Source organism: Diceros bicornis, chromosome 34, assembly GCF_020826845.1.
Source record: "Diceros bicornis minor isolate mBicDic1 chromosome 34, mDicBic1.mat.cur, whole genome shotgun sequence".
NCBI classification, from domain to species: domain Eukaryota; kingdom Metazoa; phylum Chordata; class Mammalia; order Perissodactyla; family Rhinocerotidae; genus Diceros; species Diceros bicornis.
The window spans coordinates 29,068,012-29,093,279 of NC_080773.1; the positions used below are offsets into that span (position 1 = coordinate 29,068,012).

The 25,268-nt window shown below is 39.7% G+C and overlaps 1 protein-coding gene across 2 annotated transcripts; it reads right to left on the minus strand.

Annotated features, from left to right (window-relative positions):
- Positions 1-9,334: 9,334 nt before the first annotated feature.
- On the minus strand, positions 9,335-24,504 carry LOC131397314 (zinc finger protein 677-like). 2 transcript variants are annotated; one of them, XM_058530109.1, is made up of 4 exons: positions 24,412-24,504; positions 20,669-20,759; positions 17,572-17,698; positions 9,335-11,485 (listed from the first exon to the last, which is right to left on the minus strand). In XM_058530109.1, the coding sequence occupies exons 1-4, from the start codon at positions 24,438-24,440 to the stop codon at positions 9,417-9,419; spliced, it is 2,316 nt and encodes a 771-aa protein (XP_058386092.1). In that variant the 5' UTR covers positions 24,441-24,504; the 3' UTR covers positions 9,335-9,416. The 2 variants fall into 2 exon arrangements, with proteins under 2 accessions (XP_058386092.1, XP_058386091.1); XM_058530108.1 differs by having other exon boundaries at positions 17,533-17,698.
- Between the last annotated feature and the right edge of the window lie 764 nt (positions 24,505-25,268).

The window sequence follows — 25,268 nt, forward strand, 5'->3', positions numbered from 1 at the left end:
CTAACTCATTCTACGAGGCCAACAACACCCTGATACCAAAGCCAGACAAAGACAATACAAAGAAGGAAAATTACAGGCCAATATTGCTGATGAACATAGATGCAAAAATCCTCAACAAAATATTGGCAAACCGAATACAGCAACACATTAAAAAGACCATACACTATGATCAAGCGGGATTTATACCAGGGACGAAGGGATGGTTCAACATCCGCAAATCAATCAATGTGATACACCACATTGACAAAACAAAGAATAAAAACCACATGGTAATCTCAATAGACACAGAGAAGGCATTTGACAAGATACGACACCTGTTTATGAAAAAAACTTTCAACAAAATGAGTACGGAAGGAAAGTATCTCAAATAATAAAAGCTATTTATGACAAACCCACAGCCAACATCATACTCAATGGGGAAAGGCTGAAAACCATTCCTCTCAAAATAGGAACGAGACAAGGCTGCCCGCTCTCACCACTCTTATTCAACATGGTACTGGAGGTTTTACCCAGAGCAATAAGGCAAGAAAAAGGAATAAAAGGAATCCAAATAGGCAATGAAGAAGTGAAACTCTCACTATTGGCAGATGACATGATTTTATATATAGAAAACCCTAACGAATCCACCAAAAAACTTTTAGAATAAACGAATATGGTAAAGTTGCAGGATACAAAATCAACATACAAAAATCAGTTGCATTTCTATACACTAACAACAAAGTAGCAGAAAGAGAAATTAAGAATACTATCCCATTTACAATTGCAACAAAAAGAATAAAATACCTAGGAATAAACTTAACCAAAGAGGTGAAAGAGCTGTACACGGAAAACTATAAAACATTGCTGAAAGAAACTGAAGAAGACACAAAGAAATGGAAAGATATTCCGTGCTCTTGGATCGGAAGAATTAACATAGTTCAGATGTCCATACTTCCTAAAGCCATCTATAGATTCAATGCAATCCCTATCAAAGTCCCAACAACATTTTTCACAGAAATAGCACAAAGAATCCTAAAATTTATATGGAACAACAAAAGACCCGGAATAGCTAAAGGAATCCTGAGAAAAAAGAACAAAGCTGGAGGTATCACACTCCCTGATTTCAAAATATACTACAAATCTATAGTAACCAAAACAGCATGGTACTGGCACAAAAACAGACATACAGATCAATGGAATAGAATTGAAAGCCCAGAAATAAACCCACACATCTAGGGACAGCTAATCTTTGACAAAGGAGCCAAGAACATACAATGGAGAAAAGAAAGTCTCTTCAACAAATGGTGTTGGGGAAACTGGACAGCCACATGCAAAAAAATGAAAGTAGACCCTTCCCTTACACCATCCACAAAACTTAACTCCAAATGGATTAAAGACTTGAATGTAAGACCTGAAACTATGAAACTTCTAGAAGAAAACATAGGCAGTACGCTCTTCGACATCGGTCTTAGCAATATCTTTTCAAGTACCATGTCTGACCGGGCAAGAGAAACAATAGAAAAAATAAACAAATGGGACTACATCAAACTAAAAAGCTTCTGCACAGCAAAGGAAACCATCAACAAAACGAAAAGACAATCTAACAATTGGGAGAAGATATTTGCAAACCATACATCTGATAAGGGCTTAATCTCCAAAATATATCAAGAACTCATGCATCTCAACAACAAAAAAACTACCAACCCAATTAAAAAATGGGCAAAAGACCTGAACAGACATTTCTCCAAAGAAGATATACAGATGGCCAACAGACACATGAAAAGATGTTCAAAATCATTAACTATCAGGGAAATGCAAATGAAAACTACAATGAGATATCACCTCACGCCCATCAGAATGACTATAATTAACAACACAGGAAACAACGTGTGGGAGAGGATGTGGAGAGAAGGGAACTCTCATACACTGCTGGTGGGAGTGCAAACTGGTGCAGCCACTATGGAAAACAGTATGGACATTCCTCAAAAAATCAAGGATAGAACTACCATATGATCCAGCTATTCCACTGCTGGGTATTTATCCAAAGAACTTGAAAACACCAATGCGTAAAGATACATGCACCCCTGTGTTCATTGCAGCGTTATTCACAATAGCCAAGACTTGGAAGCAACCTAAGTGCCCATCAAGGGACGAATGGATAAAGAAGATGTGGTATACATACACAATGGAATACTACTCAGCCATAAGAAACGATGAAATCCAGCCATTTTGACAACGTGGATGGACATTGAGGGTATAATGTAAAGTGAAATAAGTCAGAGGGAGAAGGTCAAATACCGTATGATTTCCTTCATTAAGTAGTAGATAATAACAACAATAAACAAACACATAGGGACAGAGATAGGATTGGTGCTTACCAGAGGGGAACGGGGGAGGGAGGAGGGTGAAAGGGAAAATTCGGTACATGTGTGTGGTGATGGGTTGTAATTAGTATTTGGATGGTGAACATGATGTAATCTATGCAGAAATAGAAGTATAATGATGTACACCTGAAATTTATACAATGTTATAAACCAGTTACTGCAATAAACAAAAAACTAAAAGAATAAAAACAATGTTCAAAAAATGCAAAAAAAAAAAAAAGAAAAGAAAAAGCGATGGTAAAATAGAGGAAGGGGCAAGTGGATATGGAGAGACAACAAGAGTGAACCGGAGAAAAGAAGAGGGAGAAAAGAAAATAGAAAAATCTAGATTAAAAGGTATTGCCAGAGAGGTGAAGGGTGGCAAACTGGATGAGAGAGACTTAACCGGTGGTAACAGTGGGGACAGCAAGGGGCAGGTACATCAAACTGAGTGAGGAGGAAATAAAAGAGGTGGGGCCATGGAAGATGGAGAGATGTGGTTCTGGGACGGAAAGAGGGGCAAGACTTACAGGGAGGGCAGAGGGACAAACGGAGTTGGGAGACAATCCCCTGGCATTAATCCCTTCAATGGCTTCCCATTGCCCTCAGGACACTGATTCAAAAGTACTCCCCCTAATCCCTCTTTCAGTAGCACTAAGCTAGAAAAAGCAAGCACAGCGCACCTGACCCCTTTACACACTACCGTCGCATCTCAACAGAAATATTGTTGGTTCCCTGCATTTTGCGTATTATAGGGAAGGAGTGGAACCTAGATGGGTGATTCCTGTGGAGAGCCACAGGCTGCTATAGCAAAGGTCTGAGGACACCAGAAGAAGAAGCAGGCTTTGCCATTGCAGGTACAGATGTGCAAGAAGAAGCAGTTAGTAACACCGCCTGGGAGAGGCATCTGGGCTGGTGGGATAGGGAGGAGACCGCCTCCATGTGCATGCATTTGCGTGTGGACATGGTGGCCTCTTCCTTTCTCTGCAGCAGTTACAGACCTAAGGTCACCCTCTTGGCTGACAGGTGGTGTTAGAGCTACAGATTGTGGAATGGAGCAGTTACTTCGGAAATAAATCTTTGATGATAATGCTCTTTTAGAGCCTCTAGACTCTGAAGAGGCAGAGTACCATGTACAGGGTGCAGACTATGGATGCAGTTGAGATCTGTGCTCAGAGCTACCTGTATGGCTGCCCAAGTGAGATGGGAGACCTAGTGTCATCAGTGGGGTATCATTCTGGAGTAAATTCTGCTGGGACCTTGTCGTATTCATTCCCAGAGTTCAGTACCAGAACCATGGTGCTGCCCTTGAGGACATCTAGACTTTAGGGGACCCTGCATTCAGGTCCATTAGGTGATGCCCTGGATACTCTGTGTGTGCCCATGCAGGAGGGTTTGGCCTGGAAGGAAGAGATGGCATTGAGGTTGATCCAGGACACCTCCAGGAGATTCCTGTGTTAGCAGAAAAACAGGTGTGTGATATGAACACTGGTCCCAGGTTTGAGTGATCAGCAACAAGTCATCACAAAGGACAAAGATTTAGGATAAGCTCTGCTGAATTTCATGACAAAATCACAGACTTACTCTAAACAGCATTGTTATTATTATCTGATGTCTCATTGTGAGCTCACAATACAGGCCTGTAGATCTGTATGTTTCATCATGTTCAGACACAATCAGAAGGTCACGCACATTCACAGGAACAACCTTTCCCTAGTAACTTCCAATTTTGGGGGGGAGACATGTATTTTTTAAAAATTTAAGACACATACACAGGTTATTAGTGCACAGCTCAGTGGGATTTCACAAATGACCACACCTCTGTACACAATACCCAGATCAAGAAACAGAACATTCTCAGTCTCCTAAAACCCTCTTTTGCCCCCTCTCAGTCATTATTCCCAAGGGTGTAGTTCTGGTGGGTATATTTGTAGGACCAGAATTGTTGGGAATAAGTTTACTACTATCTTACCATTTGAAAGATTAGATTACCTTTGCCTGTTTTGTACTTTATATAAATGGAATCATACAGCACAAAACATTTAATAATGGCCCTTTTTCCATTCCATATGATTTTTGTGAATTTATCTGTATTGTTGCATATTATTATTGTGATTCATTAACATTTCTACATAGGACTCCATTGTGTGAATATCAAATGATTCATTGGTTCACTTTATTGTTAATAAACAAGTGGGTAGTTTTGCATTTGGGGCTATTTTGAGTAATAAGTCGTGCAGTATATAAATTCTGTGACTAGTTTTTTGGTGATACAAATTTCTGTTCAGTATATTCACAGGAGTGGAATTGCCAGGACACAGGATTACATTTAGTCAGCCAAAGTATATACTACACAGTTTCCCAAAATGTTTGTACCAATTTTAACACCCACCAGCAGTGCATGAGATTCTTGCTTTATCCACATCCTTCACAAAACTTGGTATTTCTGTCATTTCATTTTAGATTTCTGGGTGGTGTTTGATGGTACCAGGTAGCGTTATATTTGAACATTTCTGATTATTTAGGACGTTGAATATTTTTTACACATGTATTATCCATTGAATAACCTCTTATTGAAGTTTCTATTGGAATGATTTGTGCATTGTCTGTCCTATCTTTGGGAGTTCTTTCAGCTTGTTACAAGCATTTCCGTGTGTGTGTGTGTGTGTGTGTGTGTGTGTGTGTGTGTGTGTTTTGATGAGAACCAGCTCTTAATTTTAACATAATCTAAAGTCATTTCATTCTTATGGTTAATATATTCTGTGCTGTTTAGGATATAAGAATATTTTCTTATTCTAAGACCACAGAAATATTTTTTTTTGTTTTTCTAAAACAGCACAATATATTTAGATCAGCAATCCACTCAGAGTTAACTTGTTTTATAACGTGGGTAGTGATCAAGGTTTTTCTTTTATCCAAAATGGCTAGCAAATTTTAGCTTATTCTGAAAATGTTGTATTATGCATTCTTTCCTTTTGCACTCAATTCTCATTACTTCCTTCAGGTTAAAACCACTTCATCATTAGTGTTGACTTCTCCATGAAATATACTGGTTATCTCTCCACCTCTTCCTGTCTTGTGAAGTCTTGGCAATCGAACAGGAGCACACAGCACAAGTTACTCTTGGTGTCAATAATCTTCAGTGAGCCTTCTTGCTCAGAGGAATGACTGTTGCCATGATTTAAACGAAAATGTGTTGAATGACAGAATAGCCTCTAGGCTATTGACAATGGCAATTAACTTCTTGTCACAGACTATAGTTGGAATTCTGGGCAATTTCTCTCTTCTTTACCATTACCTGTTCCTTTACCACACAGAATGCAGGTTGAAGGCCACAGATTTGATTCTCAAGCACCTGACTATATCCAACTCCTTGATCATTCTCTCTAGAGGATTCTCCCAGACAATGGCAGCTTTGGGGTTTAAACATTTTTTCAATGATTTTGGATGCAAACTTTTTTGTATGTTCAGAGAGTGGGCAGGGGTTTATCCATTGGCAGCACCTGCCTCTTGAGTGTGTTCCAGACCACCATGAACAGCCCCATGAACTTGGAAGGATCTTAAAGTCGAAGCCCCAAAGTACATTGGCTTCTCAATTTTCCTCTGCTGGATCTTGTACATGTTTGTGAATTCAGTTTTTCCTATATGTGTTGTATGTGTCTAACAAATGAAGCAGGAAAAATATCACAAAGAAAAGAGATTAGAGATACTGTTCTGCTACAGATAATGAGAAAATCATAGGCTCAGTACATGCACCATTGATAGTCTTTTCTGAAGTTTCATTTTCTATACTCACTATCTGGGCCAATGACTCCAAGGTTTTTATCCTATACAGACATCAGCAGTAAATCCAACATATTCACAGGAATAATGTTTCCCCCATATCCTTTGCTGAGACCGGAGCCACCCAAAGTATCTTTGTCCTGGTAAGTACCTTTGTATCTTTTTACTCTTTCTCTTTCACATTTGTCTTGCTCTTATTTATAATTCCAACTGACGGTCGGTGAAGATTGCTTCCCTCATCTGTGTGTTTTCTGACTGTCAGCCCCTTTCTGCTCATTACCTCTGACTCCACTATAACCCAGGCTCTGCTTTGTATGGCTAACAAATACAATAATTCCTAATCTCATCAGAAACATGTAAATTGTATGTTTTTGTGCAATGTTCAGTTGTTTATACAATGTTACCCTCAAATACTCAATTCAGAAGCTTATGAAGAATCACATGTCTTCCTAAAGTACACCCTAATGGTTATTGGGCTTTGTTCAGCTGGACCAACATTGGTATAGCAGAGGCAAATAAAGCAACTTGGCCTCATCTCGATGCATAGTATCTTGTAGCTAGCATCGATGCATAGTATCTTGTAGCTAGCAAACCTAACCAAATATTGTTTGAAGTAAATTGAATAGATTCTAGTCTTATCTCCTGTGTCAATTAAAGAGAGTGGTTGACAACTTGTGTCACATGTATGGGAAAATTGGTCAGAAGTGAATATAGTGAAGAAATGAGGCATGAACAGCTTTTCTTCTGTACTGTTTTCACAAATATTTGTGAGAAAAATAGTTTTGGAAGATAGGGACAGCATCACCCTCTGGAACAATGGACAGACTTGTTTGCTATACAGGTAAATAAAGATAATGTTTCCCTTTTAGGCAAAGGGTAGGGCAGGTTTGCTAGTAGTTCCCTTTAAAAGATTGGGTTTTTCTACACTTAAAAGTTCCTCACCTGTGATGCAAACCCATTGCATGTGCTTTGTCCACCAGTCCCTCTCCACATCATCCCGATAGGAATTAGGGAGGCATTGATGAAATCACAATGTTCTTGAGACTGCTGTACCATGGATAATAAAGCCTTTGTGTTTTTTCTGTTTTGCTGTTTTTTTAAGACTTTATTTTTTAGAGCAGATTTAGGTTCAGAGCAAAATTGAGTGGAAGGTACTGAGATTTCCCATATACCTCCTGCACCCCATGCACAGCCTCCCCAACTATCAAAATCCCACACCAGTGGTACATTCATTACAATTGAAGAACCAACATTGACACACCATTACCACTCAAATTCCATAGTTTGTATTAGGTTCACACTTAGTGTTGTATATTCTATAGATTTGACAAATGTAATGACACATATCCATCACTATAGTATAACACAAAAGTAGTTTCACTGCCCTAAAAATCATCTGTTCTCCGCCTATTTGTCCTTTCTTCCCCCTAACACCTGGCAACCACTGATCTTTTTACTGTCTCTATAGTTTTGCCTTTTTCAGAATGTTATATAGTTGGAATCATACACTATATAGTCCTTGCAGATTGGCTTCTTTCACTTACTGATATGTATTTAAGGTTCCTCTATGGCTTTTTTTGGCTTAAAAACTCATTTCTTTTAGCACTGAATAATATTCCATTTTCTGGATGCACCACAGTTTAACCATTCACCTACTTAAGCACATCTTGGTTGCTTCCAAGTTTTGGCAATTATTCATAAAACTGCTATAAACATTCACATGTAGGTTTTGTATAGATATAAATTTTCAACTCACTTGTGTACATACCAGGGAGCGTGGTTGCTAGATCATATGGTAAGACTATGTTCAGTTTTGTAAGAAACCATACACTAAGTGGCTTATAAACAACAGATTTTTCTCACAGTTCTGGAGGCAAAGTCCAAGATCAAGGTGCTAGCTGATTTAGTGTCTGGTGAGAGCCCTCTTTCTGGTTGCAGATGGCTGTCTTCTTCTTGTATCCTCACATGGCAGAGAGTAAGAATGTTCTCTGAGGTCCCTTTTATAAGGGCACTAATCTCTTTCATGAGGGCTCCACTCTCATGAACTAATTACCTCGCAAAGATCCCACCTGCTCATACAGTGACATTGTGGGTTAGAATGTCAACATATGAATTTTGGATGGGAGACACAAACATTTGGTCCATTGTATTCACTTTGTATCCTTCAATCATGCTATAATCACTTATTAGTTCCAAAAGTTTTTTGTTGATTCTGAGTTTCTACATAGATAATGTCATGTGTGAATAAAGACAGTGTTACTTCTTCCTTCCCATAATGATGTGGGATAGGTTTGATTTGATAGGGAAAAAACATGATTCATTCAGAATTTTGAAAAAATTATTAAATTTTATTAATTAAAACATGACAACTATGATACATTCTGAGTAAAATGGTCTTGATGATATAGTGGTTAAATGTGAATCCTATACACGTACACCATACTCTGGTTAATTAAATTCTTGTCTCTGATAATTGCTGTCTTTAATTTCCAAGAATAAGACTAATTCATCTTTGATATACAACAGCTATTTTCTTTAAAAGGAGAGGATGGCAATCACTTCTTCTCCATTATTTCTACTACATAAGCAGTCCCTACTAACCTATCATCACATTCTCATTAAAATCTCAGTCTCTCAATCCTAAGGCCTGCTCTGTTTCATGCTCAGCTGGTACAGCAAAGGTTTCTGATAATCCAGTGGCCCACTGTTGTACCAATAAACCTGTAGAAGAGTATCCTGAACATATGATGATTTACATCATTGTTTTACATATATTCTTCTCCCAATCCCATGCTCTCATTGAAAACCACACAATATTGTATGTTAAAATTCAGCATCCCTGTTCCTTCAGGAAACATGGATATGAATAATCTCCATCTAATAAAGTAGGCCTGTTTATCTATCTTACTGATCCCCTCCCAGAGACCATGAAGGTAACACATGAAATGCATGTGATGAAGGCATAACATCACATTTCAAACTTCAGGTTGAAAGATATCAATAGTAATATAGCCTTTTCAAGAAACCTCAAATAATAAAAATATTTTTAAAATGAAGAAATGGTACACTACCAAAGATCTCCTTGCTCCACCAATACTCATCATTACATGAGTTTCACATGATTTTGACTTTTAATTATTGTGAAGAATTTAATATCTGAGGTCAATTAATCTTCTAGGACTAGAGGCTTAGTTCTCCCTAGTATAAATTCTCTGATACATAGTCTGTTGTGAAAAATGTTTAAATGATTTACACCATTCATTATATTTCTTTACACCATTCATTATATTTCTAAGATTTCTCTCCAGTATGAATTCTTTTGTGAATCCTGAAGTCAGACCATTGTCTAAAGGCCTTGCCACATTCAATACATTTGTATAGTTTCTCTCCAGTATGCATTCTCTCATGACCCCAAAGGTGTGAACGTTTGATAAAAGCCTTACCACACACGTTACATTTGTGTGGTTTCTCTCCAGGATGTATATTTTGATGTCTAGTGAGGCTTGAGTACTGCTTAAAGGCTTTGCCACATTCATTACATTTGTAAGGTTTCTCTCCAGTATGAATTCTCTGATGAATTGTAAGGTTTGAATTTTGACTAAAGGCCTTGTCACACACAATACATTTATATGGTTTCTCTCCAGTATGGATTCTCTGATGTCGAGTAAGGCGTGAACACCAGTTAAAGGATTTGCCACACTCATTACATTTGTAAGGTTTCTCTCTACCATAAATTCTCTGATGAACCCCCAAGCTTGAGCTTTGAGTAAAAGCATTATCACATGTAGTTGATTCACGATGTTTCTTTTCATTATGTATTTTCTGATGTCTAGTAAGGTGTACAAATTGTGCATAAGCTTTATCACATTCATTACATTTATAAGGTTTCTCTCCAGTATGGTATCTCTTATGTTTAGTTAGGCTTGAACGAACAGTAAAGGCTTTGCCGCACTCATTACATTTGTGAGGTTTCTCACCAGTATGAATCCTCTGATGTTCCACAAGACTTGAACTTTGGATAAAAGCCTTACTACATTCATTACATTTGTATGGTTTTTCTCCAGTATGAATTTTCTGATGTTTCACAAGGCTTGAAATGTGGATAAAAGCCTTACCACACACACTACATTTGTGTGGCTTCTCTCCAGGATGTACATTTTGATGCTTAGTGAGGTGTGAGCACTGCTTAAAAGCTTTGCCACATTCATTACATTTATAAGGTTTCTCACCAGTATGAATTCTTCGGTGAATCCTGAGCGTAGACCACTGCCTAAAAACTTTGCCACATTCAATACATTTGTATGGTTTCTCTCCAGTATGAATTCTCTTATGATCCCAAAGATATGAACGTTTGGTAAAACCCTTGCCACATTCATTACATTTGTAAGGTTTCTCTCCAGTATGAATTCTCTCATGACGCCAAAGGTCTGAACATTTGATAAAAGCCTTACCACATTCATTACATTTGTGTGGTTTCTCTCCAGTATGAATTCTCCAGTGATTTGTAAGATGGGAATTTTGATTAAAGACCTTGTCACATATATTACATTTATATGGTTTCTCTCCAGTATGGATTCTCTGATGTCTTGTGAGGTTTGAGAACTGCTTAAAGGCTTTACCACACTCATCACATTTGTAAGGTCTCTGCTCAGAATGAATTCTCTGATGACTAGTAAGGACTGAATAATGGCTAAAAGTCTTTCCACATTCATTACATCTATAAGGTTTTTCTCTAATGTTTGTTTTCTGATGATGTGTAAGCAATGAAGGATACATAAAAACTTTTCCATATTTCTTACAAATGTTGCTTCTGATACTAGGAGGAGGAAATCTTTGAAGTGGTAAAATTGAGGAACAAGTTTTGATAGACTTCTCAACTTGATGACATTCATAAATTTTCTCTTCAGTTTGAAATCTCTGCAATTCAGCCAGATGTGACTGAAAGCTTAATCCAATCCTATTTTCAAAACATTTTGTATATTTGTTTCCTGCAGAGAGTATGTTACTTTTTATTTTTAACAAATTCTTTATAAATGACTTCCCATGTTTGAAGTTATGATACGCACTTTTTATTAAAGAAACACTCTGCTTTAAAGGTAAATTAATGCAAGATTTGCTGTCGTGTTTCTCTTTTTTACTAGTGAGACTTACATTACCTGTCATAAGCACTTCTTTGAAATTTCTTTCTTCATATCCACAGTTACTCTCAAATTCATACATATTTCCCCAGACTTTCCTGAAGTCAAAATCCTCAATGTCATGGCTTTCATATCTTCCCAAGACCATTGGTTGGTATAATTCACCATTATTAATGTCTTTCTTTGGTAATAATTCCTTGATCATAAATCTACCAGAGATATCTGAAAGATATTAAAAAAAGTCTTCATATTAACTAGAATTGGAAGATGAATATTACACTAAAAGTAATATTTACATTGAAGAGATAAAAACTTCTCAAGCAAGGTCTACGAATGTTTAAGAACAGAACTCTTTAATAAAAGATTACATATATTTCAAATTATTTTTAAGGGAAGCCTACTTTCAAACACCCTAGGAAAAAATCGCTCACACTATGTAAACTTACATAAGCTCTGAAAGAAAGTGTATTCTTTGACTACCACATCAAAACACACACTGACTGGCAGTAGACAAACTGGTGTCTCATATTACAAGAGACACAAATATTATATAAATGCATATTTACTGCATAATTATTGCATGCAAAAAAATGCTATAGTATAGCATTATATGAAGTAATGATAATTCATTAAAAACATAATGAATATGATAAATACATGGGAATTATGAATTGCAAAACTAAAAAGCTGATAGGAAAATCAAAAAGAATTTAAGAAAACATCGTTGGAATAACAACATATTCTGAATATCTTCTATAAAACTATCTCTACTCATGCAGAATAGGTATTTTGCAACATTAACAATTGGTAAATTGCAGTCCTATTCTATACTATATACTGAAATCCATAATCTGTAAATGAGAATTAAATTAATAAAAATTTTTAATAAACCAAGATAAATCCAACAGGTAAATAACAAGAAACCACAATTATACAAAATCACAGACTGGAATTCTAATGCTTTCTCCCTTAAGAACAAGAGAAAGACTTATATTCCATAAGGAGTACACAATATGAGAACTGAAAAATATGTTGAGAAAAGTTCCCACATATTCCTAACACTCTAAGTTATGCACATGCCCCCTGATTTTTGAAATATCAGTTTCAGATAAATATATAGTATTATAAAGGTAAGAATGGGGTAAAGCTAATAGCATGAAAATCGTGAAGTATGTTACTCCAAAAGTACATCTCTCCATAAAAACAGCAAATAAATTGGCAAAAACTATCAGAATTATGGAAACTAAACAAATGTTTACAGCAAACGTGTAGATACTTAATCAAGAAAGAGGCAGCTCATGCTCAGTAGGAGAGCTTTCTGGCAGTTTAATTTACCCTGGCCCCATCTCATTCTCTCCAGCACAGAGACAGCCTTGAAAATAGCAGCCCACATTCCTGGCACAAGTCCCTTGTACTGGGAGTGGCAGAGCAAACTTTATTCTCTAACAATTGTGATTTTTACTATGACTTGCCTGGGGGTTCCCTGAAGAACTGAGTCAAAGAGCTTTGCCTTTATTTTGCCTAATTCAAAACTCTCCGAGGGCAGAGGCACTACACAGGGGTGCATTTGTCAAACATTTAAAGGCAAATATAGTAGCTGCTGAACACTTGGGGCAAGGGATTAAAGATGGAGAAAAGAGAAGACACATTGAAAGACCTAGGAAGAAAGGCTGGGGAGTAAAATGCTTTGGGGAATAAGGGCTTTTAAAAGCTGCCACATGGGGCCAGCCCCGCAGCTGAGTGGTTAAAGTTCTGTGCACTCCGCTTTGGTGGCCCGGGTTTGCAGGTTCAGATCCCAGGCGTGGACCTACTCCACTCATCAGCCATGCTGTGGAGGCGTCCCACATACAAAGTAGAGGAAGACTGGCACAGATGTTTGCTGAGGGTGAATCTTCCTCAGTGGAAAAAAAAAAAAAAAAAACTGCCACATATTCCTAGGAATCTAAGTCATACACATGCCCAGGGCTGAGTGATTGCTCAGAAAACATATGAGAAGACCCTAAGGCCTTACCTCCAGCTAAACTTCAGGCTCAGCAAAAGCAGGAGGTAAAGGCTAAGGCAGCATTGTAAATTGCCAGGCTGAGTTCTACAGGTATTCCCAAACACACAAAGTTTATCTCCAAAGACTGGGGTTTTCGTTTCTGTTTTTCTGGGTTTTTTTTGTTCCAGGTATTTGAGAAATTTTATGTCGAATCACTAGCTGACCACTAAGCTAACTAAAGAGAGACTTCAGAGACCACACGTGACAAAGAATATGGACTTTACAAAATTAACTCAGAAAAATTACTAAACAAACAATAGCAACTACAACAAGCAGGAACAACCAATGCTGGGGTGGCGAAGTGGGTGGGGAAGACTGTGACTTCCTGAGTTGCCATATTATAAAATTCAAAATGTTCAGTTTAAAAAAATATATATATGAGGCATGCAAACCAACAATGATGTATGGCCCATACACAGGAAAAAATGGAATTGAACAGCAATTGTCCCCAAGGAAGCCCCGACATTGGACTTTACTAGACAAAGAATTTATATCACTATTTTAAATATGCTCAAAGAGCTAAAAGAAACCATGTGCAAAGAACTAAAGGAACCCAAATAGAAAATACCAATAAAGAGAAATTTTAAAAAGAAACTAAATAGAAATTCTGGAGATGAGAAGTACAAAAACTGACAAAAAAAAATTTTAAAACCCTAAAGGGGTTCAACACAGAACTGAACAGGCAGAAGAAAGAATTAGCAAACTTGAAGATAAGTCAATTGAGATTACCTAACTTTAGGAGCAGAAAAAAAAACAATGAAGAAAAATGAATAGAGGACAAGAGAACTGTGGGACACCTTCAAGTGTACCAACATAGATAATGGGAGCCCCAGAAGGAAATAACCAAGAAATGGGCAGGAAAAATATTTGAAGCAACAACACAGAAATATTTCCAAATTTTATGAAATACATGAATCTACATATCCAAGGAATTCAACAAATCCCAAGTGAGATAAACTAAAAGAGATCCACAGTGAGACACTTTATAATCAAACTGTTCAAAGGCAAAGAGAATCTTGAAAGCAGTAAGAGACAATTTCTCAGGTGAAAGAGTCCTCAATAAGATTAACCATTGATTTCACATCAGAAACCATGGAGGTCAGAAGGCAATGAGATGACATTTTCCAAGTGCTAAAGAGAAATAATTGTCTACCAAGAATTCTATGTATGTCAAAATTATCCTTTAAATAAAGGAAAAATTAGGACATTGCCAGAAAAATAAAAACTGACAGAGTCCCTTGTAAGTTGACCAGTCCTACAAAAAAATGGTAAAGGGAATGCTTCAGGCTAAAATAAAAGAAGAGACAGTAACTCGAATCCACATAAAGAAATAAGGAAAAGTAATAAAGACACTACTCAGGTAAGTATAAGGTCAGTATTAACATATTTTTGGTTTGTAATTCCTTTTTTCCCCTATTGATTTAGAAGACAACAACATAAAACAGTAATTCTAAATCTACATTGATTGATACACAATGTATAGAGATGTAACTTGGGACAATAACAATAGAGGAAGAAGGGACAGGAGATACGTGTGTGTTTGTGTATATATATAGTATATCCAAGTTTTTATATACTATTGAAATTGAGTTGGTATTAATTTTAACTGGATTGTTATAAACTAATATTTTATTTGTAATCCTCAGGGCAATAACTAACAAAACAATTAAAAAATACATAGTAAAGGAAACAAGAAGGGAATCAAAATGGTACACTAGAACGTACCTAACACAAAAGAAGGCAGTAATGGAAGAATTGAGGAGAAAAAAACGACAGAAGACACATTGAAAACAAACAGATAGAGGGCAGAGGTTCTTCTTTATCACTACTTACATTAAATGGAAATGGATTAAGCTCTCTAATTAAAAGGTAGAGGTTGGCAGCATGGATAAAAAAATAGGATCTAACTATATTCTGTATGTAGGAGATTCACTTTAGATATAGATATGTAAACATGCCGAAAGTGAAAGGATGGCAAATGATTCTGTTATGGGCTGAATTGCATCCTCTCCCACAAATTGATATGTTGAATTTCTAACCTCCAGTACCTCAAAATGTGACTATATTTGGAGATAAGGTATTTAGAGGGGTAATTTAGGTTAAATGAGGTCATTGGAGTGGGCCCTAATCCAACGGCTGGTGCCTTTATAAGAGGAGATTAAGACACAGACACACACATAGGAAAGACCATGTGAAGAAGGAGGGAGGAAAAGACAGCCAACTACAAGCTAAGGAGAGTAGCCTAAGAAGAAAAAAACTGCTGACACTCTTATCTTGGACTTCTAACTTCCAAAACTGTGAGAAAATAAATTTCTGTTATTTAAGCCACTCAGCCTGTGGTACTTTGTTATACAGCCCTGGCAAACTATTACAGATTCCATGCAAATAGTAACCAAAAGAGACCTGAAGTGGCTATACCAATAACAGAATTTAAGTCAAAAATTTTTATGAGACAAAGAAAATTGTATACTAAAGAAAGGATAACTTATCAAGGAATTACAACAAATATGAACTTACAACTAAACAAGAAAGCCCTACAATGTATGAAGCAAACACTGACAAAATTAAAGAGAGAAATAAAAACAGTTCGAGACTATTTGGAGACTTCCAGACCCCACTTTCAATAATGGAGAGGATAGCTAGAGAGAAGTTCAATAAGGACAGAGGACTTGAGCAAGACTGTAAACCAAATAGCTCTGACAGACATATATAGAACACTCCACCCAATAACAGCAAAAGACACATTCTCCTCTAGATGCACATGAAACATTCTCCAGGATAGACCATACATTAAACCATGAAGCAAGTCTCAATAAACTGAAAAAGACTGAAACTATACAAAATATTTTCTCCAACCACAACAGAATGAAAGTAGAAATGAATAACTGCAGGGAAACTGGGAAGTTTACAAATATATGGAAATTTAAAAAAACACTTTTATCAGGTGTATAAGCAGTACCATACTATACCATACCATAAGTTTTGGTATGTTGTGTTTTGTTTCTTTCCTCTCAAAGTATTTTCTAGTTTCCCTTTTGATATTTTCTTTTATCCATTGTTTTTTTGAGTAAAAGCAGTTTTACTGCTGGATCAAAAGATCCACCCCACTCCCCTGTTACACATACTTCTTGACGTGAGGCAAAAGCAGAACTGAAGAAATGGCTGGGGCATCTGAAGAGGCAGAGAGGGCTTGAGACAGCCCCATGCACTTTCCTGGGGCCCAATATGCCAACATTTTCCCATCCTGTAAGAAGGTCTCTCAAGTACATGAAATGGGAATGGAACCTGGAGAAGGCCTGGGGCCTGGAGTATGGAGGCTTCAGCTCTGATCTGTGTGGACTGAGAACTGAGTATGAGAATCAGGAAGAAAGAGGACTCCTTATAACCAGCCCTCCTGGTGCACCTCAAGGTCAAGCTACCAAAGAGGACCTAGAGGGCAGATAAGAGTATATTAGAGGTCACGATAAAGATTTTGCCTTGGTCTTTGCATGAGCTAGAGGTTGGGAGGATGAACTTTTACAGGTCTGAAGAAAAGAGTGATAAGTGGAAGGGAAGAAAACTTTCCTTTGAGAGGTCACAAGAAATAAACTTTGTTTTCCCATAGAACTCTTCCACTTGTGGAGAGTTTCTCAAACATTATTAATGGTGCAGCTTCCTCTCCATCCATCTGAGCTCTTTCCTCTGGTCACATCTTTGATACACTTAATTTTTCCCTATATTCACCTGGCTTTGCACAGTCCAGGGCTCGTGCCCTTGCTCCAAAATGGAGATAATATTCAGGTCAGAAAGAGAGATTCCTGCTTATAAGAAAGCCACATGATGTGCTGTGGCTTTTCCAGAATACAATTCCATCCCTTTGTTCAGCTGAGAAGAGAGGACATTACAGATATGTCTAGAAAAATATTTCACAAATTTGTTCACTGTCTGTCTCCCTCTGAATGCTTAAGGAATATTTTTAAAATACAGATATCTAGCTCTCCTCCAAGAACTACTCTATCAAAAGTACAGGGGTAAAAGCAGATCCAGAAACAGATATTTTTCAACATTTGCCGTAAGATTTTGTGATTACTCAACTTCTGGAACCACCACTAATCTAGTGTGGAGTGGGCAGATCATCTGAAGAAAAGGGAAGGTGAAAGTCTAGACGCTACATCATGAAGCTTTTTAGTTCAGAGTCAACCCAGCATCAATTCCAGGCAAGCAAGGCAAGGGCTCCCAAGAGACTCACTAGGGCAGATCCCAACTTCTGGAGGGATGCTATTCTCACCCAGGGAGAGCAGGTTCCTGTAGTTCTCCAACATCACATCCCTGTACAAGGCCCTCTGAGCAGGGTCCAGGCATTCCCACTCCTCCTGAGAGAATTCTACGGCCACATCCCTGAAGGTCAACAGTTCCTGAAATGAAAAACACATTTCACTAATGGACAGTAGGGACGGTTCTTATCTTCACACAATACGTGAAAAGGAGAGAGGTGTAAGGATTGATTCAATTGAAGTGAATGTTCTGACAGATCATTTTGAGCAAGATAATTGTGAACAATTTATATATCCCTAGTTTTGCTTTATTATATTTTTCCATCAGAGGATATCAAATCCACTAAATCACTGTAGATTTCCCATTTTTGAGGACAATAAAAGAAATACATAAATGAAAAATATTCAACACAGGTTGTTTATACGGATGTAGTATATATTATGTTCTACACATTGAGTGATATTCAACACCTAGACGAGCTAGTGCATGAGTGGCATTTTCAGGCACGACAAAGTCCACATATATGCAAAAATATAAATACAAGTTCCCATTTAAAGTCAGATATTTAGCCATTATGGAGTTTATTAGCCAAACGGAGTTTAATCCACTCATAAAAAAACGATTCAAGATGAAAAAATTGACTAATGTTGTATGTTAATTTAGCAGATTAAATAGAAGAAAGATTTATCACAGCAGTAGATCTTTGAAGAAATACTCGATTAAAAATCATGCCAGATAAGAAATTAAAAGAACTGTTATCAAGCAAGACACTTTCACCAAGCATCATAATCTGCAGTAAGCACTAGAAGCATTTCCACTAGAGGTAAGGCTGAGGCAAGTGGGCCAGCCAGGCTCCTGTCATTCACCACTGCACAGGATGCCTGAGCTGGGACGAGAAGAGGGAGAAGCAAATTCCCATCAGGAATTTTACGTGACATCTAATTACAAGAGATTTCCCAAGCTATGTGAAGAAATTAGAAAATTTTATTAAAGAATATACTGATGGATATAACAAAAATATAATCAAAGACTGACAAACCCAATTCTTATTGGAAGATGTGGTGATATAAAGACCTCAGTCATTTAGAAATTCAGGGCAATTCAAATGTAAAAGAAATGTGGAATTTCAAATAAAAAGTCTCCATTGTGTTGAGAGAGAAATAATTTTAAAAAGAAAAATAAAATGGAGGGCCCTGCCAAACAACATGTGAACCTATTAGTATATGTGTATGCATGTGTGTGCGCGAGGGTGTGTAATATACGAAACTTTGAAATCAACAAAATAAAATGGCTAAAAGATATCCACAAAAAAGCCAAATTAAAAATATTTCATTAAATCCAAGTTAAAGAGATAATTTTAAGCAAAAAAAGATTAGCACTAAATGGAACACAATATTTTGAAACTATGCCAGGTGAGGCCTTCTAAAGCAAGATCAGAAAGCAGAGGGCAAGAAGGAAAGAAGATGTATGTTTCATTGCAAAACAATGATAAACTAAGAAAGACACCAGGGCACATGTAAGAATTAAACTACAAAATATAGAACAGCTCCTAAAAATATATCAAAGGAGAACTGAGTAAAGTATGAAAATCCATGTTTTATTTCTACAAAATAATGAAAGTTACTCACAAGTAGTTGGAAAATGGAAATACAAACTAAGATTGCCATTTTCCTCCAAATTTTCAAAATGCAAAAAGATTACAGTACCTGTTTGGTTACATCAGGGGAAATCTCACATGCTGTTGGTGGGAGAGAGTACCTTTGCAGCTTTAGGAGAGGGCATCTGACAGACTCTACCAAAATACGAAATGCACCATGCTTGACCTAGTAATCACATGTCAAGTTGCCCAACCCAGAGAAATCCTCAGACACCAGGAGAGAGGTCAGCCTGCTCATAGAGAGCCACTGTGGCATCCTTTATAACAGCGAAAAACTGTAAAGGTCTCATGTGTCTTCATCAAGAGATTGCCCCAATGAGGATCTATCAAAGGCAAGCTATATCTGTGTTTACTAACATGAAAACAACTTCCAGACATATATTGTGTAAATTTTTTAAATTTGCAGAACAAAATATTACTTTAATAAGCTTCATTGAAGAATTTTTTCTAAGATCTCATTAGGATGCATAAATGCATTTTTATAAGATTTCAGCTGACTCTTGCTACAGAACTGACAACAGTGGTCCCTCACTGAGACATGAGGGATGGTGGAAGACTTGACAGGGAAGAGGATGCTTTACATCTTAGTGCCTAAACTGCTTCTTTGTTTGCAGTTTGACCACAAAATCACACAAATATATATCATGCAACGTTTAAAATAAAAGAAAGGTAATAGTTAATAATAATGGTGGAACCAGAATTTGGCCACAGCCTCTTTGATGACAAAGATAAAGTTTCATGCTCCACGTCTTGGCTTAATTATAACCATTTTTATCTAAAAGATCTGCTGCATGAGAGTCCCTGCAGGAAGACCACGGTCTCTGTGGGATGGATATGCCGAGAATGATTTTTTTAAAACCTGTTACTGTTATATATTTAGGTTGATTGTCTATCTTAAAACCAATTATGGAATAAAACATACTCTATCACTGATGTCTGTTTCTGAACTTTATTCTCAATCATTAATATTCTGGAACCAGAAATGCCATGATTCACTTGTTTAGCTCTGAATGCATTATCAAGTCAGGCAGAGCTGGTTTCCTCTTATCACTCTGGCAGAATTTTCCAACTATTCCTCTACATTAATACATGACTTCCATGTGCAACTTCTTTCATCCTGGTCTACAGAGAGTTGACAGTGAATCCACATGGGGCCCCTAAACAATCCTTGCTGTCCTCAACTGCACTGATACCACAGTGCCCACACCCACCTCCAATCCGTGGATGTGAAGCCCTGCCTAGGACCACACCCAGTGGAGCCCCTTCACAAGTTCCATGTCACCGGGTCACGGTGAGATGGAATCTAAGTGGAGATGAGAGGGACTGAGGGAAGGCCCTGAGTGAGTATGAAGGAACACATCAAGCAGGACACTCAGAGTCAGAGATTAGCAAGTCCAAAGATGGACACTTCATGAAGGAGAGACAGAACAATCAAGTAAGAACATGACTTTACCTGAGGAAGAGCCATTTTTGACTCCTTTTCTTTCCTCTTCCTCCTTTTCCAGGCTTTTTCCTTGGGCAAGATTGGTCTTGAGAAGTTAATCCTGAGTGTCAAAAATATGCTGTTTAATGCTTAGATTCAACATATCTCCTTCCTGTGCCACAACCACACACACAGGGAAGTCCTCACCATGTGGAAAAGACGGTCCTCTGCTGCCCACTACCTCAGGAGGGATTCAGGGAAAATAAGCTCCTACACAGAGACCAACAAGTGAGTTTTTTGACCTCTTTCTTCAGAACTTGCTCCCCTCCTGATGAAGCCCTAACATACACTGCAGCAGTGGGGATCTGGGCTGGACTGACCCTCCCCTTCAGGTCAGACCCGGCCCTGATCAAACCCCATGCAGAGTAGAGCCCCCTCACCTCTCCCTGGATCACAGGCTGATCTCATCCTCAGAAATGGAGGACTCAGAGCCTTGATGCTCAATGCTGGATACAGATCAGAATCAATGCTGGATACAGATCAGAATCACCTGGGATACTTTAAACATCACGGAGGTCCCATTCCACTTGACCATTTGAAGGGCAATCTCTGGGGACAGTGCACAAGCACTGTATTTGCAAAATGCCTCAGCAATCCAATGTAAAGCCGGAGTTGAGCACCACTCAGAGGATCCAAGCCCAGCACACCTCCCACCTGGTGGCTCTGCTCTCCCCTAGGGCATTGCTGTCATGTGTATCCAGCCAGTGGAATGGGAAGGAGCAGAGACAAACATGCAGAGCAGGCAATATGGACCAGAAGTGGGGGTGAGGGAGTAGCTGGATGTTAAAAGGGGGATAGGGGAGGAGACAGAAGCCAGAGAAGGTGCCACTGAGAGATGATGTCAGAACAAAGACCTGAGGAAAGAAGGGATTTTGCCACCTACAAGTGAGGGGTCACAGACTTCTAGGCAGAGGGACACGTATGTGAAGGCCTGAGGTGATGGTGTTCCTGGCTCCAGAAAGGGCAAAGAGGCCTGTGCGGCTGGAGTAGAGTGAGTGAGGAGGAGACAAAAGTAAGAGATAAGATCAGAAAGGGCTGTGGCCTTCAAACATTTTTCCCTGTCCCCAAGATTTTTGGAAACCATGTATTCCCTTATCCATTTTAAGTAAACATCGGTTTTTAAATTTATTTTGTCCTAAGTTAAAATAGTAACAAATAAAATAATATCTTATATATTTTGAAAACATGCTGAGATGTTCACCTAAGCCCCAGGAAGTACAGGGTTGCCCAATACTGAGATGTGGAAGACTGCAGGAGAACACATTTGGGGAGTTCAGGGGGCCATTTTTGGACATATTAAGATGCAAATGCCAGTTGGTTGTCCTGAAAGAGATGTTGAAGAGACAGCTGGATACAGGACTCTGATTTCAGGGGACAAGTCTGGGTGAAGAGGTGAAAAGAGACATTAGTGTTTAAAGTCGAGATGGGATGGGATGGGGTGGGGTGGGGGGGATGGGGGGGGTGGGATGGGATGGGATGGGATGAGATGAGATGGAAAAGCAGTGGTGTAGACAGAGAAGAGGTTCAAGGACTAAGCACAGAGGTGCTCCCATAGTCAGAGACCAAGGAGTTAGGAGAAACAGGCACAGGAAGCTGAGACATCAACAGGGAGAAGAAAATTAACACAGATGATTGGTAGATAGATTTATTTTCTAAAAATAGTGTGATGTGAAAGCCAAGAAAAAAGTGCTTCAAGAAGAGGGAGTGCAGGGGCCTGCCCCGTGGTGTAGTGGTTGGGTTCGTGTGCTCTGGTTTGGAGGCCTGGGGTTTGCAGGTTTGGATCCCAGACACAGACCTACACACCGCTCATTAAGTCATGCTGTGGTAGCATCACATATACAAAATAGAGGGAGATGGGCATGGATGTTAGCTCAGGGCTAATTTTCCTCACCAAAAAAAAAAGAAAAAAGAAGAGGGAGTGCAGCATGCTGTTGACAGGACAAGATGACGACAGAATAAAATACTGATTCAGAAATGGGGAGGTCACTGGTGACTCTGATGAGGAAAATATCAATGGAATGTGGATGTGAAAGTGAGAACTGGAAGCAAGAATTGAAGCAAAGAGTATAAACAAGGTTTTAGAGTATTTTGCTCTGATATGGAGCATAAGAAAGTGCACTTACTACAGTGGGAAATGCAGCTAATAGAGGATTTTTTGTTTTAAAGATAGGAGAATGTAGTAAACGGCTTTTTGTTGTTTTTTTAAAGATAGGACAATATCACCATCTATGTATGCCGAACATAACAATTGCCTAGAGGTAAAATTTGACAACACAGTGGCAGTAGCCAAAGGATGCCATACCGTCCTGAGACTGTTGTACTGCTGGCCCTTTAGCCCCTCCACAGTTATGCCCAGAGACCCACCTCCAGCAAGCTTGCCCCAATGAAAACTCCCCTTCCTGTCACTTCCTGCTTCCCTTCTTGACTCAGACACTCCTACAAGCTCCCATGGTGTTCTACCACTCCCAGTGGACACTTCATGATATTACAGAACCCCATAATCATCAACACATTCTGCCATAGAATCCCACACTGCAATCCTAACATCAATCTTCTTTTCTGGCAGGAAAACACCCACCAACCCATGATCCCATAGTTCCTTCTTGGAGACCTTACCCTAAAGTCAGGCACCGCCATAATGTCAAAATACAAGAGTAATGTCCCCAGTGACCCACATACTCCAACAAGACTCCAATATCTCCTAACAAAACACCCCAAAATGTCATCTGTATTCCACAAAAGACGTGACACCTTCAGAAATGCTTGGCCTGTAATGAGATCCCGCACCAAAACCATTACAGATTATCCCCAAAATGATCCGTGAAATTTTCCCTTTAACCTCTTAGGTCAATGATCCTTGCACTGCTAAGAGACCCCATAGCAGTCACTACGTAGACTGTATATCTTTACAGACTATGATGCAATTCCTGACATCCCTCAGGATGAAGGCGTGAATTGCCCCACAGCCAGGCATCTGGCTGCTGAAGGCTCACAGTTCAATCCCTCCTTGTAAACTAACTCAGCCAAAGGGAGCTGCCTGACCATCAGCATGGCACCTCCCTAGGCAGTGAGTATCCAATGACTGGTCAGTGCAGGATAGAAAAGCCTGTTTCTTCCCTCACACTGGACCAATTCTGGAAGGTTGCCCCACCTCCAGAGCCCCCTGCTGTAGCCAGACAGTGGAAACTGGATTTTTGTCCCGAGGGCAATGGGAAGCCATTGAAGGGATTAATGCCAGGGGATTCCCTCCCTACTCCGTTTCTCCCTCTGCCCTCCCTGTAACCTCTTGCCCCTCTTTCTGTCCCAGAACCACATCTCTCCATCTTCCATGGCCCCACCTCTTTTATTTCTTCCTCACTCAGTTTGATGTACCTGCCCCTTGCTGTCCCCACTGTTACCACCGGTTAAGGTCTCTCTCATCCAGTTTGCTACCCTTCACCTCTCTGAAGATACCTTTTAATCTAGATTTTTCTATTTTCTTTTCTCCCTCTTCTTTTCTCCGGTTCACTCTTGTTGTCTCTCCATATCCACCTACCCCTTCCTCTATTTTACCCTCGCTTTTTTATTCTTCCTTTCTCTCACACAGTTTTTCTCATTCTCTGTCAGACTGTCTCTACTCCGCCCCCCATCCTGCACATTCACAGGTATGGAATAAACACGTCCCTTGCCCAGGAACAGTGCTTTCCAGTAGGGCTTCAGGAACGTAAACGCACCACGGCAAGCACAGCCAGGGGGATGCCATTCGGGCAGGAGAAACACGGTGTCACCGAACGGGTGCAGGTCTCCTCCCCCCGCGCATGGATCAGAGATCTCTCTCAAGTCGGCGACTGCAACGTGGGGGACTAAGGAGGGAGGAGCCCGACTCTAGAGGACGCGTAGATGGAGGGGGTGTCAGGAAAGAGGTGGGGTCTGCAGAGTCCCAAGGCCAAGGAAATGTGTGTACTGCCATCTCTGCCTTGGAGGGACAGAGAGGGGCGAGGCTGGGGGACGAGGGAGGGAGAACTAGAATCCACCTCCGGAGTGAGAACTTCACACAGCGCGGCTGAGAGGGGGAGGGGACGGGAGCCTCCGGGAGTCACCGAGGGGCTGTGAGCAGGAAGACGACGCGGCAGGCGGTGTCTACCTGGACCCAAGGCAGAAAGGCCGGGGGCGGGGACCCGCCTCAGAGCGATTTTAACCCGAAACTGACACGGACCCCCGGACCCGCAGCGGAGCTCCCAGGCCTGGAACGTCTCGCGATTCTGCCTGGACTCATCGAGCGCGGAACGAGCGGATGAAGGGGTTTTGACGTTCGTGGCGACCCCTGAACCTCGGGTGTTGCAGACGCGGGGGCGAGGGGGATGGGGCACCGCAAAGATCAGCATTCAAACAGAAAAGCGAAGACCGACTCACCCGACTGTGCCCCTCGCTCCGCTTCCGGGTCGGCAGAAAACTGCGCGTGCGCGGCGGCGCAGGGGGTGGGGCCCGTAAGGTGCGGGGCGTGGACAGTGGCCCCGACTGGACAGAAAGTGCGCTGCGAGACAGGCGGGGGCCGAAGTAGGGGCGGGGCCTGGAGGGAGCCGGGTCTGGA

Coding starts and splice junctions, on each gene's coding strand:
- LOC131397314 (XM_058530108.1), bottom strand. CDS start 24,440: ATGGCATCCCCCTGGCTGTGCTTGCCGTG. Junction 20,760..24,411: donor CCCTGGCTGTGCTTGCCGTG/GTGCGTTTACGT, acceptor TTTGACACTCAG/GATTAACTTCTCAAGACCAA. Junction 17,699..20,668: donor CAAAAATGGCTCTTCCTCAG/GTAAAGTCATGT, acceptor TTTTCATTTCAG/GAACTGTTGACCTTCAGGGA.